Source organism: Empidonax traillii, unplaced genomic scaffold (genome assembly GCF_003031625.1).
Source record: "Empidonax traillii isolate 1590-97213 ecotype Southwest subspecies unplaced genomic scaffold, ASM303162v1 scaffold204:size1584377, whole genome shotgun sequence".
Classification (NCBI taxonomy): Eukaryota; Metazoa; Chordata; class Aves; order Passeriformes; family Tyrannidae; genus Empidonax; species Empidonax traillii.
The window spans coordinates 640765-654683 of record NW_020955397.1 but is presented as its reverse complement, the minus strand read 5'-3'; the positions used below and the strand labels follow the sequence as shown (position 1 = coordinate 654683).

General features: G+C 46.3%; 1 protein-coding gene across 2 annotated transcripts in view; it reads left to right on the top strand.

The window, feature by feature from the left end:
- Nucleotides 1-5030, top strand: part of COL5A1 (collagen type V alpha 1 chain) — a 136163-nt gene extending 131133 nt beyond the window's left edge. For both annotated transcript variants that reach the window (XM_027887149.1, XM_027887148.1), the window contains exons 65-66: nt 1812-2045; nt 4820-5030. In XM_027887149.1, coding sequence (XP_027742950.1) covers nt 1812-2045; nt 4820-4966 — 381 coding nt within the window. In that variant the 3' untranslated portion in view covers nt 4967-5030. The remainder of the gene's footprint in view (nt 1-1811; nt 2046-4819) is intronic.
- Nucleotides 5031-13919: the final 8889 nt, after the last annotated feature.

Genomic DNA, 13919 nt, shown 5'->3' with positions numbered 1-13919 from the left:
TTCTATTTGGATAAAAAACAAGCCACCAGCACGTAGAAGACCCACCTAAGCAATTAAACACATAAGTCATGAAAGTAAAGTTTTATTAGCACTGCTGACAGGGGGCTCCATGTGAATCCTGGAATTGCACTGGGTGTGCAGCTGGGAACATCCAAAGTAAGAAGGGTGTAGGAACTATGCAATACAAAGAAACCAGCTTGTTTTGATGCTTCCACGCCATAATTAATCGATGACACAGAGTACTTGGAGCCAATTTCTTGTCTTTCCTCACGATGCAGACAAGCTGCCCTCAGAGGGATAAGAGGGTTGCAGATGTTTTCTTCTGCTTTCCTTCTGTGTGTGTTACACACAATTCCCAGTAGCTCTAACAAGGCCTGCCACCCATCCCATCCCATTATCCTTCACAGCCATATGGCATCTGCCACAGGGAAATACCAGCACAGAGAAAAGAGGAAACGACTGATTTCTGCAAAACTGTTCCCCTGAGCAAACCTTATGCCCACAACCAATTCCCAGTGGCTCCAGCTGAAAAGCTGGGACAGGGCTTCACACAATCTGCAGAGGCTGAACAGCATCAGAGACCCCTTAAAGAGCATCCAGGCTCCAAACCAAGCTCTGAATTGAAATAAGGCCAAATAAGAGCAGTAGGTCCTGCAGATCAGTAGTGTTCACATGGCACTGTGTGAGTGTGTGCCAAGTGCTTGGCATTTTGTGTCCCCTTCCTTCCACGTCCTGGTGGCTTTCTGGTAGCTCTCCTGGCATGCCTGGCTCTCTCCCAGTCAGTCATATTTAACTCTCAGGAGGACAGTGCAACAGTATCCTGACAACCGGTTGGTATATTTATTTATTTTTATTACCTTTTTGTTCGCTATTTTATTACCTGGTTATGAATCTCTTCTACAGTTTGCAGCTTGCACCACAACTTGATGTCTCGTGGTACCTTGAAGGAAACTCCGCTGTTGGTGTGCCTGTGTTTTTCTCCTGGTTGTTTCTAAAGAAACCCAATTGTCCCTCAAGGGCAGTGGCTGGGCCACAGCTGGAGATGCCACCCCAAGCACAGCCAGCTCACGTGTGCAAACTCATTTTGTGTTTGCTTCTTTGTCAGGGCACAAAACTCCCAGAAAGCCCTGAATGCCTTAAGCGCTGGAATTGGGTTTCAATAAATTCTGGTTTGCAAAAATCTGTTACAGGCACCATGCCTGGGAGAAAAGGAGCCTGATGGGCAGAACGGAGCAAATCTCAGTGTGCAAGCGCAGCCCTGTGTTCACACCATGCCCCAAGGGCAGCAAATCCATTTTCCCTTTGCCTGAGTGTAGCCTTGGCAGCCACGGCAGCCCCCAGTCCTTATCAGCAGGAACAGGATTGCTGCAGATCGAGTGCGAAGATTGCTTGAAAGCCCAGTGTTTGGTGCCCAGGAAAAATGAATGGGAAATACTCTAGGGTGTGCAGAACAAAAGACCCACTGCAGCCAGGAAATCTTGTCAAACAGGACAGAAAAATAAGACCCTGAACCCTTACAGGAATCTGCTTTCTCCCCTCTTCAAAAGTTGGAGAAATGCGCTCACTATTGGCTTAAACTGAGATGTATATCCCCAAATCTGCATCTTTGTGGGTTGAAATCCCCTTCCTTTTGTCTCCTGCCCTGAATTAGCCTTATTTTTTTCAGCTCACGTGAACCAAGAGAATGAAGTGCCCTTTGTTAGCCATGCCCTGGCCACAGGAGGACCAGAGCAGCCCTGTGGCAGGAGCAGTGCCTGCCACGTTGCATCCCCCCTCACTGCCCAGCTTTTCCCCTTCTCCCCTCCTCACAGCTCTCCTACGTGGACTCGGACGGGAACCCCATCGGGGTAGTGCAGATGACCTTCCTGCGGCTCCTGAGCGCCTCGGCCCACCAGAACATCACCTACAACTGCTACCAGTCCGTGGCCTGGCACGATGCCACCACCAACAGCTACGACAAGGCCATCCGGTTCCTGGGCTCCAACGACGAGGAGATGTCCTACGACAACAACCCCTACATCCGAGCTGCCCTGGACGGCTGCGCGGTACGTGGGCACTGCTGGCCTGGGCCGGGCCCTGCTGAAAGGGAATGACACCCTGGGGTGTCTCTGTCCCCCTCCCCGGGGTTTCCAGCACCGTCTGCCTCGGAGCAAATCCCCCTCTCACCAACATTTCCTGTGCCCATTGGTGTAGTTGTCCTGAGGGCGGTCCCCGTCATGGGAGATATTTAGCTGGGAATACGTGATTCCACCCCAGGTCAGGAGAAGCTGCAGCAGCTCTAGGAATCAAATGGATCTGAAAATCAAATTAACCTGCCTAAAAACTCCTTATAAACTGCTTATAAGTGTCCCCCCCACCTTGCCTTTGCTCTCCCCTGTTTCCTCACACGGGGTAAGGTGAGCGATGACACCCGGTCGTGTATGAGTTTTGCAGGTTTTGATAATGATCTTTTTAACTGCTTTCAGGAAGTCTTGGACTGGGGAGAGTGTTAAGGGCTTGGCATTGGATTGGATGGGTTTTTTCTGTGTGCAGTCCCAGTAAGGCTCTGGGCTGTGCTGGTCATGGGAGAGCATCCAGTTCTAATCAGGGGAGATTTTTTGCCCTGAGTGAAGCTTTCCCCTCCCCTTCCAGCACACCCTGCTCCTCACCTTCCCTTCAGCCACAAGCAGCAGCCACAGATTCCAGAAGGGCCCAGCACCCTCCCTTTGCTTCTGCCTCTTTCTATTGAATGCCTGATTTGGGTTTAAACTCTTAAAAATCTGCCATCGGGAGATAAAAATTTGGCAAAGCAGGTGCTGCCTGCCTTTATTTTGAGACCCAGCTTGCTGGTGCAAAAACATGCATAATTCCCACCCTCTGGAACTGCAGTGCTTGAAGCCCACGGGACAGAAAGATTGAGATGTTTGACAGAAAAAGCTCCCCACATAATTTGAGATGAAAATGGTTCTGTTCTGGCACAAACACGATTTTTACTGTAGGAGCAATGAGGAAAATCAGATTAGAATCACTTCTTTTAGCATGTTCGTGGAGAGGGAAAGGGCATCCAGTCTGCTTCTGGAAACACTCAGAAGTTTATCCTCAAGTACTTCATGTCTCCTGCTGACGCAACGTGTCCCTGGTAAAAAGTGCCTCCCTTCCCCTTCTGAAGTCTCAGAGATGCTGTAGGATCACACATTGCACTTTTTAGGGTGGATGTGCCTGCTGAAAACCCTTTGGGTTTAAATATGCCATCATTTCTCTTCCTGATGAGGAATACTAGGCCAGGGCTTGGAGCAACCTGGGATTGTGGAAGGTGTCCCCGCCCGTGGCAGGGGGGTGGAATGAGCTGATCTTGAAAGTCCTTTCCAGCTCAAACCATTCCAGGATTCTGTGATATCCACATGGAAAGAGGACTGTAGCTCCTTTGAATTTATTCCTTGGTTGTTTCTCAGAGGCAGCTGTTACACAGCCAGTCTCAGTGCTGCAAATAAATGATTGTGGCAAGAACTGAAGCTGTGGGAGCACCAGGAGAGGCTGGGCCAGCCCCAGTGTGATGGTGGAGCACAGAGATACCATCTCCTGGCTCAAAACTTTGGGCATCACCTCTAAATCAGTGTGTCCCAGTCCTTCCTCTCTGCAAGCAGGCTGTAAAAAGGAGATAAAATGTAGCTTGCAGAAGGGGGCTCTGCATCACCTGGACTCCTGTAGCCTCCCTGGTGCCCTGGTAGACTGTGCTGCCCAAACCACAGGGTTAATTTATTTAGATTTATTTATTTAAGGGAGTTTGCTGTTTACAAAAGGTTCTCTACATTAAAGATGATTTTAATCTGAATCTTAGACCAATTAAAAGGCTGTTAGAACCCCGCCAGAAATTCAGAGGTGCATTTGATCCATTAGTGGGAGTGAGTTCCAGACCTGATTCAGGTTACAGACTTGGCCATGCTGAGGTAATGGTTGGCCTTGGTAATCTCGAAGGTCTTTTCCAACCTAAATGATTCTGTGATTGAGCCCTGCTGTGTGGAAAATAAGGTTGATCTGCCTTATGCGGCGTTGCCGCAGAGGTCCTGGTACGACCCACGCTCTGGCTGTGCTGCAGTCAGGGGATCTCCAGGGCTTATGTTCAGACCATTATTTGAATGTGTTTTTCCTGATCTTACAGCCCTTTCTCAGTAGCTCTGATACAGCCAATTCTGCCGAGACACACAAATCAGAGGGAAAGGTAGAGCCAAAAGCTGCTCCATAAATTCACTTGTTTGTGCAGCCTTGTATGCCCTCGGGTGCACTTCTGCTCCTCTAATAATTATTTATATTTTGGAAATAACTGTATGGCTACCAGGCACGATAAAAAGACAACATCACCTTGTGAATTCCATCAAACTTTAAATGTGATCTTTTTGGTAGCGCTCGGGTAATAGTCAAACTAATATATTCAAATTAAATCGCTCCCATTTGCTCAACAACCCATGCGTGTCCTCGGGGAGGTAAAACAACTATTGCACAGCCACAACAATTTTACCAGGCTCCTGTTCCAGCCTGGAGATGTGCTGACAGCAGAGTTACTGTGTCATGATCTGCGTGGCAGCAAAGTCTGGGCTCGGGGTGAACATCTCCCAGGGCTTTGCTCAGTGGTCACCATCCCACCTGAGAGCACGTCTGGTAAATCTGCAGGGCAAATAAATCCGTGTTTTGTTGCTGGGTGACTAATCTGGGTCAAAAAATGCCTGGGTAAGGTATCTCTGGGCATTCCCTGAGTGGTGAATGCTCAGTCGTGATATCTTGATGATGTTTGGTTGGAGGCATCACCAGAGCTCCTCTTTTCCTCCCTCTTCTCCCCAAACAGGCAAAGAAGGGCTATCAGAAAACCATCCTGGAAATCAACACACCCAAAGTAGAGCAAGTACCTATAGTCGACATCATGTTCAATGACTTCGGAGAAGCGTCACAGAAATTTGGATTCGAGGTGGGACCAGCTTGCTTCATGGGCTAAGAGCCACCTGAAAACTAGTCTCCAAATGAGCAACCTCGTAACCTCATTGCGCCATTTAATTAAATTTTGAAAGAAAAAAAAAAAGAAAAAAAAAAGAAAAGAAGAATTCCTTGTCACGTGCACGTTGTGAGACTGGACAGCGATGGGTTAATTTTTTTTTTTTTTTTTTTTTTTTTTTTTTTTTTTTTTTTTTTTTTTTTTTTTTTTTTTTTTTTTTTTTTTTTTTTTTTTTTTTTGTCGTTTTTGTTTTTCAATCCCTTCGTTTTTCCCGAGTTCCTCTGGGACACCTCTGACCCACAGTCACTGACCGAGGGGATCGTTCCCACCACAGACGCAGAATTCCATGACCGACCGCCGCACACGTGGCCTTGGAGACCTGTCCCCTGCCGCTTCAGGGCCACCGAGCAGACCCCACCGCCATCAGAGGCTTCTTCTTCTTCTTTTTCTTCTTGTGAGCAACAGCGAGCACTTGCCTGTAGATTATTGTTTGTTTGTTCGTTTCTAAGGAAAAAAAAAAAAAAAACGGGAAAAAACTTGAAACTCCTGTGTTCAGCTTGGTGTTGAAGTCTTGGCTCCAATCCAAACCCTGCCAAAGCTCATCGAAGGCATTTTGTTGTTATTCCACAAGATTTTAATCAGCTCTAGCAAGGAGGTGTCATGGCCAATCCCAGAAATTTTAGTTATCTCCACTGAGTTGCCTAATTCTTTGTTCTCGCAAATTTTAGCTAAAGGTCACACTGGGCATCTCTTTCCCATGTATTAAAGGTGCTTATATTTTTATATGTTTGTAAGTAAATATTTGTATTTGTATATTATTTTAAATGTTTGAATGTTTCTGCCTTCCAAACATGCAAGTGACCTTGTGTGTATTGAACCCACCGCCCTTCCCACCACCAGCCCAGCCAAGCATCCACCTGGGAATAAAAACTCCTGTCCCCACTGCTTCTGCCTCAGCCTTGGAGTTAAACCCAGGATGAATCTTGGCAGGATGAGGTGCAAACCAGCCCCCCCGAGTTGCCTTTTGGAATGATTCGCTTCAAAATTAGAAAATTAAAGCCACCTTTTAACAAATTTCCTACAAAACTCTGATCTAAAAGCAGGATCTGCTTCGAGTCTCTGCCTTTTTATGCGCTTGCTTAACATACTTGTTTTAAATTAATTCTTCTTTTTTTTTCCTTCAACATTCTTATATAATAATAATTAAAACCAAATCCATCCCCAGTGGCAGATTGCAGCGGCAGGGGAAGTCCATTTGTCCTCTCTGAATATCAAATGTATAAAAAAAAAAAAAAGGAGGAAAAAAAAAAAGGTGCTTTTTATTTTTACATGTCTCTGTGGTGCTATCTGTTTGATAACTTTAATACAACACTGGTGATACCCTGCCACTGGCCAGTCTCCCACCAGCTCTGCTTTTTAACCACTTTCAGACAGACTTATAAATGCATGTCACCTTCATATCTGTTAAGCAGAAGACCCTCTCCCCTCCTTCTTTGTATCGCAGCAGCTTTTACGGTCCGTGCAGAAAAGGTACTAAACATGATTTCCCTCTTTTCCTACATCTTTTTTTCCTTTTTTTTTTTTTCCCCCCCAAGACTATCCACACGTTTTCCCGGTGGTAACCAGAGCAGATTGTGCTCAGTGCTGAACGTTTGTGGTGCTAATTTATGTAGATGTCGGGTGTCCTGACGCGCGCGGTGCCGGAGCCGTGTGGGTGCTGCCGGGAGTCTGCAATTCTCTTGCTCTCTTCCCACCGTGGCTTTTTTTTTTTTCTTCTTCCACGGCTCACAAACGTGCTGACACCATCTTCTTTTTCCATTTGTTTTTTTTTTCTCTGTGGCCGTTTTCCTTGTTTAGACCTCTCAGCTGGAAAAAAATAGATGTTGCAGGGCGGGGGTGTCTTTTTTTTTATTATTATTATTTGGCCTGGGGTGTTACGGCAACGCTTGAGCCAAGGGGGATCTTTCACCATAAAGGAAAAGACATCACATTTACTGTGAAGAAAAGCCTATATATGATGTCTTTTCCTCCCTCCTTCCCAAGCAGAGAGCAGCAGCATCCGAGGAAGGGAGGCCAAGCCGTGCTGGAGGGAGCGGCGATGCCGCGTGGTGCTTTTTGGCCTGGGAGAGCCGTGTCCATCCATCTCCCTTCTTCTGGAGTGTTCTCTCATGGGGTTGTTTTTTGTTTTTTTTTTTTTTTTTTCTTTTTTCCATTTTGGGGAATAAAAGACTAAAAAGGTGCTACCCTTAAAAACTGCAGACTCCGGCAGCAAAGCGGTGAAAAGGAATATATAATAATATATAAGGAATTCAGCTTCTCAGTCACCTTGGCAACAGCCTTGTTCAGGAACAGCGGGAAGGTCAGGAAAGGTTGCACATTCCTCTCTGCAACAGCAAAGCCATATATTGATGTATGTCCACACGTGTGCGTCCGTCTAGGTCATGTGATTCTGTTATAAATTTTCATCAAGGGAGCTTTTTTCTTTTATTTTTTTTTCCTTTTATTTCTTCGCTTTAAGTACAAAAAAAAAAAAAAAAATTTCCTCTGTTGAATTCCACAGTGTTGTAATTGTACTGAGCTCCAAACTGTTCCGATTTCCCCAGACCACTTAGCTACGGTATATTGCAATAAAATTACTACTTGTATTTGCAGACCTTCTTTTTGTGTAATTTTATTTCCCTCCTCCCTTAATATATATGACTTGAACAAATGTTGATAAGAAAAATAAAACCTATGGAAAAAAAAATTTTTAGTACATAAGGCCCTTTTTAAAATATAGTGTCAAATGACATATTGTACATTTCTTCAAAGTCCAATAAACATGTCATAAAATTTAAGTGTAATGCCCATAAGAGCTATTTTTAAATATTTTAAACCTGTGTAATAAAGGAATAAATGTAATAGATTTTTTTTTCAATAAATCAAGTTTACTGTTTCCACCTAAACCAACGTGATGTGAATGTCTTCTTGAAGTTGATTGCAGCAGGATTTCTCCACCACCCTGAGGAGCCCAAAGAGTTCATCAGAGGAGCTGTGCAAGTGCTTAAAGGTAATATATACTGTAAAATATAAACCAAACCCAGCAGGAAGAGAACTTCCAGGCCTGGAATTTTTTTATTTTTTTTTTTTCCCTTAGTGAGAATCTCCACTTGATCCAACAGTGCCAAAAAAGCCAGCCTGGGGATTTCGGTGGCTGGATCTGGGTGAGAACATCAGGTGGCCACCTGCTCCCCATCTCCACACCAGCGGAAATGTTGCCAGAGGAGACTTTGCTTCTGATGATCTTCTAACCCTGAGATGAATTCAGGAACAAACATTTTTCCTGCTTTTTGGTGAGCTCCCCAACCCCCAAACTCATCCTCAGGGCACTGTTGTGGGGAGATGCTGGGGGAAGCAAACATGAGGGACACTTTGCTCACCCTCTCGTCCTTCCCTCCATGGGTTTCACTCCAGGGATGTGCAGGAAGGTGATGGATCCTCTGGAAAGCCCTGCAGGAATTGCAGGTCCCTTCCCGCCAACACCAGCAGCAGCCACTGGATCCGCATCGTTGAGGTTCTTCAGAGGCTTCTTGCAAAGAACATCCAGTTGGTGCTGCTGGTTTCCAGGTCCAAGAAGATGTTTGTACCTTCCAAATGTGACCTTTGCAACACTGCAGGTGGGTAAGGTGCAAAAACAGGGGCAGGGGCGTGAGCCCAGCTTTGCAGTGACCAAGCCAAGCTGTGTTTCCCCTCAGCCTCTCCCCTGCCTTCTTTGGCTGCAGTGGATCTTGGATGACCTTCTTTCTGTGCTGAGAGGCAGATCTCAGATGGAGGGAGATGTTCAGATAACGAGCCAAAGCCACAGAATCACAGAATGGTTTGGGTTGGAAAGGACTTTAAAATTCACCTTATTCTGAGCCCCTGCTATGGACAGGGACACCTTCCACTAGACCAAGTTGCTCCAAGCCCTGTCCAACCTGGCCTTTAAAGTCCTGTAGTCTAAGTGTATAATTAACTTACAGGAGTGATTTTCAGAAATCTTGGGGTACTGTGACTAAATCTTCGTCCAAAGGGACCCCAGAAATGCAGGGGGGTACCACACCTGAAGGAATAAATTACGGGATACTAATTTTAGTTACTTAAACCTGGCTAGAACATTTAACTTGCATCTTGATCATGCTTCAAGGTGACACTAACACGTCCATGCTGACTTGCCAGTTGTGATTTGCACTCAATAACTGATGGTTGCAGCAAATGCCTCAGAGCCTCGCTGCTGAGAGAAGCTTTGATCTGCTATTAGGAGAAAACAGAGATCTGAGGAAGGATCTGACTGTTTCTGGCAGTGCCAGACACAGAAGCCATGGCAGCTTTTTCACCTCTTTTCATATAACAAAGTCCATGATTTAGTGCTGGAGCTACAAAGCTGTGACTCCACCAGGTGAGACATGGAGAGGAATGTTTAGAAGATCCACAAAAAGAGCAGCAGACGATTGAGACAGAGTGTGAGCACCCAGAACAGCTCAGTTTTTCTGTGAGGATGGAGTGGGGACGGGGCTGCTCATCCCAAACTCCTGCAGCAGCTTCCCCCCACCACCTTAGGGATGCTGCCCAGGGGCAGGACCAGCAGCCAAACCTCAGGATGCAGCAAAGAGAGCAAGAGGATCAAGCTCAGCACCCAGGGCAGCCCTGGGGGGAGCAGAGCAACACCCACCCCTGGCAGAGCTCAGGGAGGGGGAGTTATCCAAGGGCAGCTGATCCTGATGATGTTTCCAACAGCCTTTACAGCAGCTGAGCCAGCAGGGGTATCTGCAGGGCTGTTGGGTCTGCTTTGCTCTGCATGTGGTATTTATTTTTTTCTAACAGGCAGAGGCTTAACTGGCTGGGATTTTTGCACTTCTGTGTGTTAAGGAGGCAGGTGAAGCCTGAGGAGTTTTCCCTGTCCAGTTACCTGAGCTGACCCAGGTGTGAGGACACGTGCATGTCCTTCCTGGCTGCTTCCACAGGCGAAACAGGAGTTGCTGTGGGACTTGCTTTCTGCCTGTAAAATGGAATTGTTCTTTGGTCTATTTTTTAGCCCTGCTCTGGAGGAAGAGGCCCAGGCCCTCGTGATGGCTGTGTGTCTATTGACTCCCTGTCTTTTATCTTGGCTTCCCTTGGCTCACTTCACTTAATGGTTGGACTTGGTAACCTTAAAGGTGTTTCTCAGCCTAAACAAGTCTATGATTCAACTAGTGGAGCACTGGCAGTCCCTAAAGAAAAGGCACATTCCTGCATGTTTTGTAAGAGTAGGAAGTGGGGCAGAGAAAAGAACCTTTGGAGAAAAGAGCAAAGCAGCTGTTTGGAAACGCAGCTCCCTCCAGTTCTGCTTCAATCCCCGTGGCTGCACCAGCACATTCCTGTTTCTCCTGGGAGCTGGTGGGGAAGGGAACCAGGATCAGCAGCCCTGGAGGACTCCCAGCCCAACCTGTGCCATGCAGGGACACCATTTGCTCTCCACAAGACACAGCAGCTCTAGTTGGGTTGTGTCCTGCCACTGTTACCTCCCAAAGTGATGTTCCTCCCAGCTCCTTAAATACCCCGTTTACAGGAGACTGGTAAAAATAAAAATGGCCAAAAAAGAAGCGTTGGCAATGATTAAATTTAGAGACCAGATCCTGGGCATCCCTTCCCTGTGGTCTAGGTGAGTTTGGGGAGAATTAAAACTGTGAATGGGTGTTTTATACAAAGTATTGAGCGTCCTTAGTGAGACTGAAGCTCTCCTGAAAAGACAGAAACAGCAAGACCAAGTGGGAGGCTTTAATGAGAAGGGGAGAGGATTATGCATGAATTAACATGAAGAAAATATGCAAATTGTTGGGTAGAGTGAGGCTTTCACAGCATACAAGGGAGCTGGAGCTATTCTTGTTGTTCAGCTGCTTTTTGTCCTGCATCTTCTCCCCAGCCAGTCTTGATTTGACTTGGGTTTATTTTTATTAATGTGTCAAACAAAAGATTAGAATTTATCTGACACACAGCTCTGTGAAAAGAAAAAAAAAATACAAAAATCCCTCTCCACGACTTTCTCCTATGAGAAAGAGAAGTGAGCTGGAGGTGCCTCTGGCAGTTCACCACCACCTGTAAATTAAGCTACAGAGTCCCCACAAAAAGCTAATACAGTGCAAATCAAATGTGTCTCTTCTCTTAACACCTTGTGCCTCTGCAAATTCACTGCTCTGGCTTTCCTGCAGCCCAGACAGACAATTTCCATGGAGTTTTTTTATATTTTTTTAACGTGGATGATCTGACAGGACAGCTCGTTGCTACACCAGTGAGAAGCATCAGCCTGAACCTCGTGGCACTTGGTGCTGAAAACTTGGAGTCCCTCTGCCACGAGCAGGTGTGAAGTAATGGTTTATCATCATTATCCATAAATTATCACTGCATATTCTGGTTTTTCCTGGCTTTCTGTTTGCTTTCCAGGTACTTCCCCTTTAAGGCAAGAGCAACCTTTGAAGCCAACCTGGGCTGATGTTCTCAACACCTGCCAGGGGCTGTTTAACCAGGGCTGCTCTCCTGCCATTACACAAGGGCCCAAAACGTTACATCCTTGGAAATAATCTACTCTTATCTCTTCCCTCCCTCTGTGCTTCCAGCTGTGAGGAACCCAAACCCCTCTCACATCAATGAGAGCTTCACTCCCAGCACTTCTTCTCTGGATCTGCTCTCGCCGAAGTCCCAGCACTGAAAACCTGGTTTGCTTTTGAGGAGCGTTAACGTGCTGTGGTTTTATTTATGGCACCTGTTGCCACTTCATTTATTCCTCGTAACTTCTCCAGTTGCAGGGAATTTTTCCATCCTGGGGGCATCATGGCAGCAAAGTGATTTTCTCCAGAGGCACAAACTCAATAGTTCAGACAGACCTTGCGTGTTCCTACCTTCACAGCAAACAAAACTTAGCAATTTATGCTTGTTTTTAATGGGTTTTCTCAAACAGCCCGGAGCGAAAATAAACACCCCAAAGAAATCAAACAGGCGCAACCCCCGAAGAAGAAGCTGTTTTCTCTCCTTCAGAGAGAGGCCAACATGCTTGTTTTTTAAGAGATGCATAACGAAGGGAGCTCTGAAGCGCTAAAATTACATCTTGTAAGGCACAGGCTGTCACACTCAGAGGCACCCCTGGAACTGCTGCTCCACACAGCTGAACACCGAGAGCAAACGTGCTGTCGTCAGGCCCTGCGTTGGGACTTAATGTTCTCATTCTGCCTAATTATTAATATGTTAATTTGACAATGAGATGTTGTTCTTCGCAGAAAATTTTCTGCTCTCAGCTTGGCTGCTTCTTTTTTTTTTTTTTTTTTTTTTTTTTTTTTTTTTTTTTTTTTTTTTTTTTTTTTTTTTTTTTTTTTTTTTTTTTTTTCAGCTGTTCCTCAGCTCAGCAAATTTTTGTTTTTCTCTGTTTCTTGGCTCAGGGCGGGCAGAGCCAGGGGATGCACCTGGGGAGCACTTTTGCCCCCATCCCTGGAAGTGTCCAAGGCCAGGATGGACAGGGCTTGGAGCAACCTGGGGTAGTGGAAGGTGTCCCTGCCCTTGGCAGGGGGTGGAATGAGGTGGGTTTTAAAGTCCCTTCCAACCCAAACCTTTGTGTGATTCTATGATTCTCTGAGCACCCTGAGGTGCCAGGAATAAGCAAGTCAGGTGAAGCATTGTACTGGCACTGACTACCAACCTGACCCTGGAGACATTCCCTGGTGTGGCCAAACCATGGTACCAGGCCTGGCTAAGGTGGATGCTGGGCTGCAGCACTGCCCTGCAGCCCCAGGCATGGGTCTGGCTGTGGCTGTGCCATTGCCTGGGGATCCAGAGGGAAAAGATGCCTTTTTAAGTGCAAAACTTCACCTGGGCAGCTGAGCAGGGACCGTGAGTGTCTGGTGGGGTCTCTCAGCCAAGGATGGTCTTGCTCACATTCACAAGCATGGTGGAGACTTTGGTCTCTTTGGAATTGTGGCCAAAATTCACATCCAGATATCTTCTGGGGGCTTCCAGACGGAAACCTGGCTTGGAAAAGTGCCTCCCTTCAGCCCCCATATCCTGCAGAGCTGAAGCATCTCTGTCACAGGCCAGACCCCAGCTTGGAGCTGTTCCTTCCTGCTACCAACACGATGTCAAATTTCAGGAGAAGGCAGGAGCCCTTTATCTTCAATAAAATAGAATTGTCCCTCCTTTAGGTTTTCTTTTCCAGCAGGTTGATCAGAGATCCTGTGGAAACGGAAATCAAAAAGCTGCCAGACTTGAAACGTTAATTAAGATACACAACAGGGAGAGAGGGGGAGAAGGAAGGAGGGGAGAGTCTCTTCATGAATTATCTGCTCTAGGAGGCGGCTGCTGCGGATTCCACGGGCATCCATCATTTTAGAGGGGAAGGAAAGCAATTGAATCAAACCACACAGGAAGTTTGTACACCAGCGTGGATTTAATTTTCAAACTTTCAGCAGGCGGAGATTAACCTTGCTGAAGGGCGCCAGCAGAGTGGGCAGAAATGTAAAAATTAATCCCTGCTATGAGTTTCTTCAGGAGGGAACACTAAGCAGTATTAAATATTTATTGTATATAAATACCTTCTTCCCCACCTCTCCCACTTTCTTGCCTGATTTGCATTTCAGTTGCTTCTTCCACCAAAGCCTCTTTGCCCAGCAAGGCAGCGAACCTGGTTCTTGCTGTGAGAGTGCAAGGGTTTGTTTTCTCTCCTGGGTAAGGTGGAATAATTCATTTGCCACCTTGATTTTTCCGCTCCCTCCCCTCTGAAGATTGATACCGTTGCACTTAAAGGGGAGAAAATCAAGTTGTGCTGATCTATGACCAGACACTATTTATTCTCATGGAATCTCATCTGCAATTTTGTTCGGCGTCTTCGGAATTAAAATCCCTTTGCAATCTCTCCAGCTGGCTGAAAATGTGCCATTTCCCTCCCTTTCCCCCTCAGATGTCTCTTCCCTCTGCT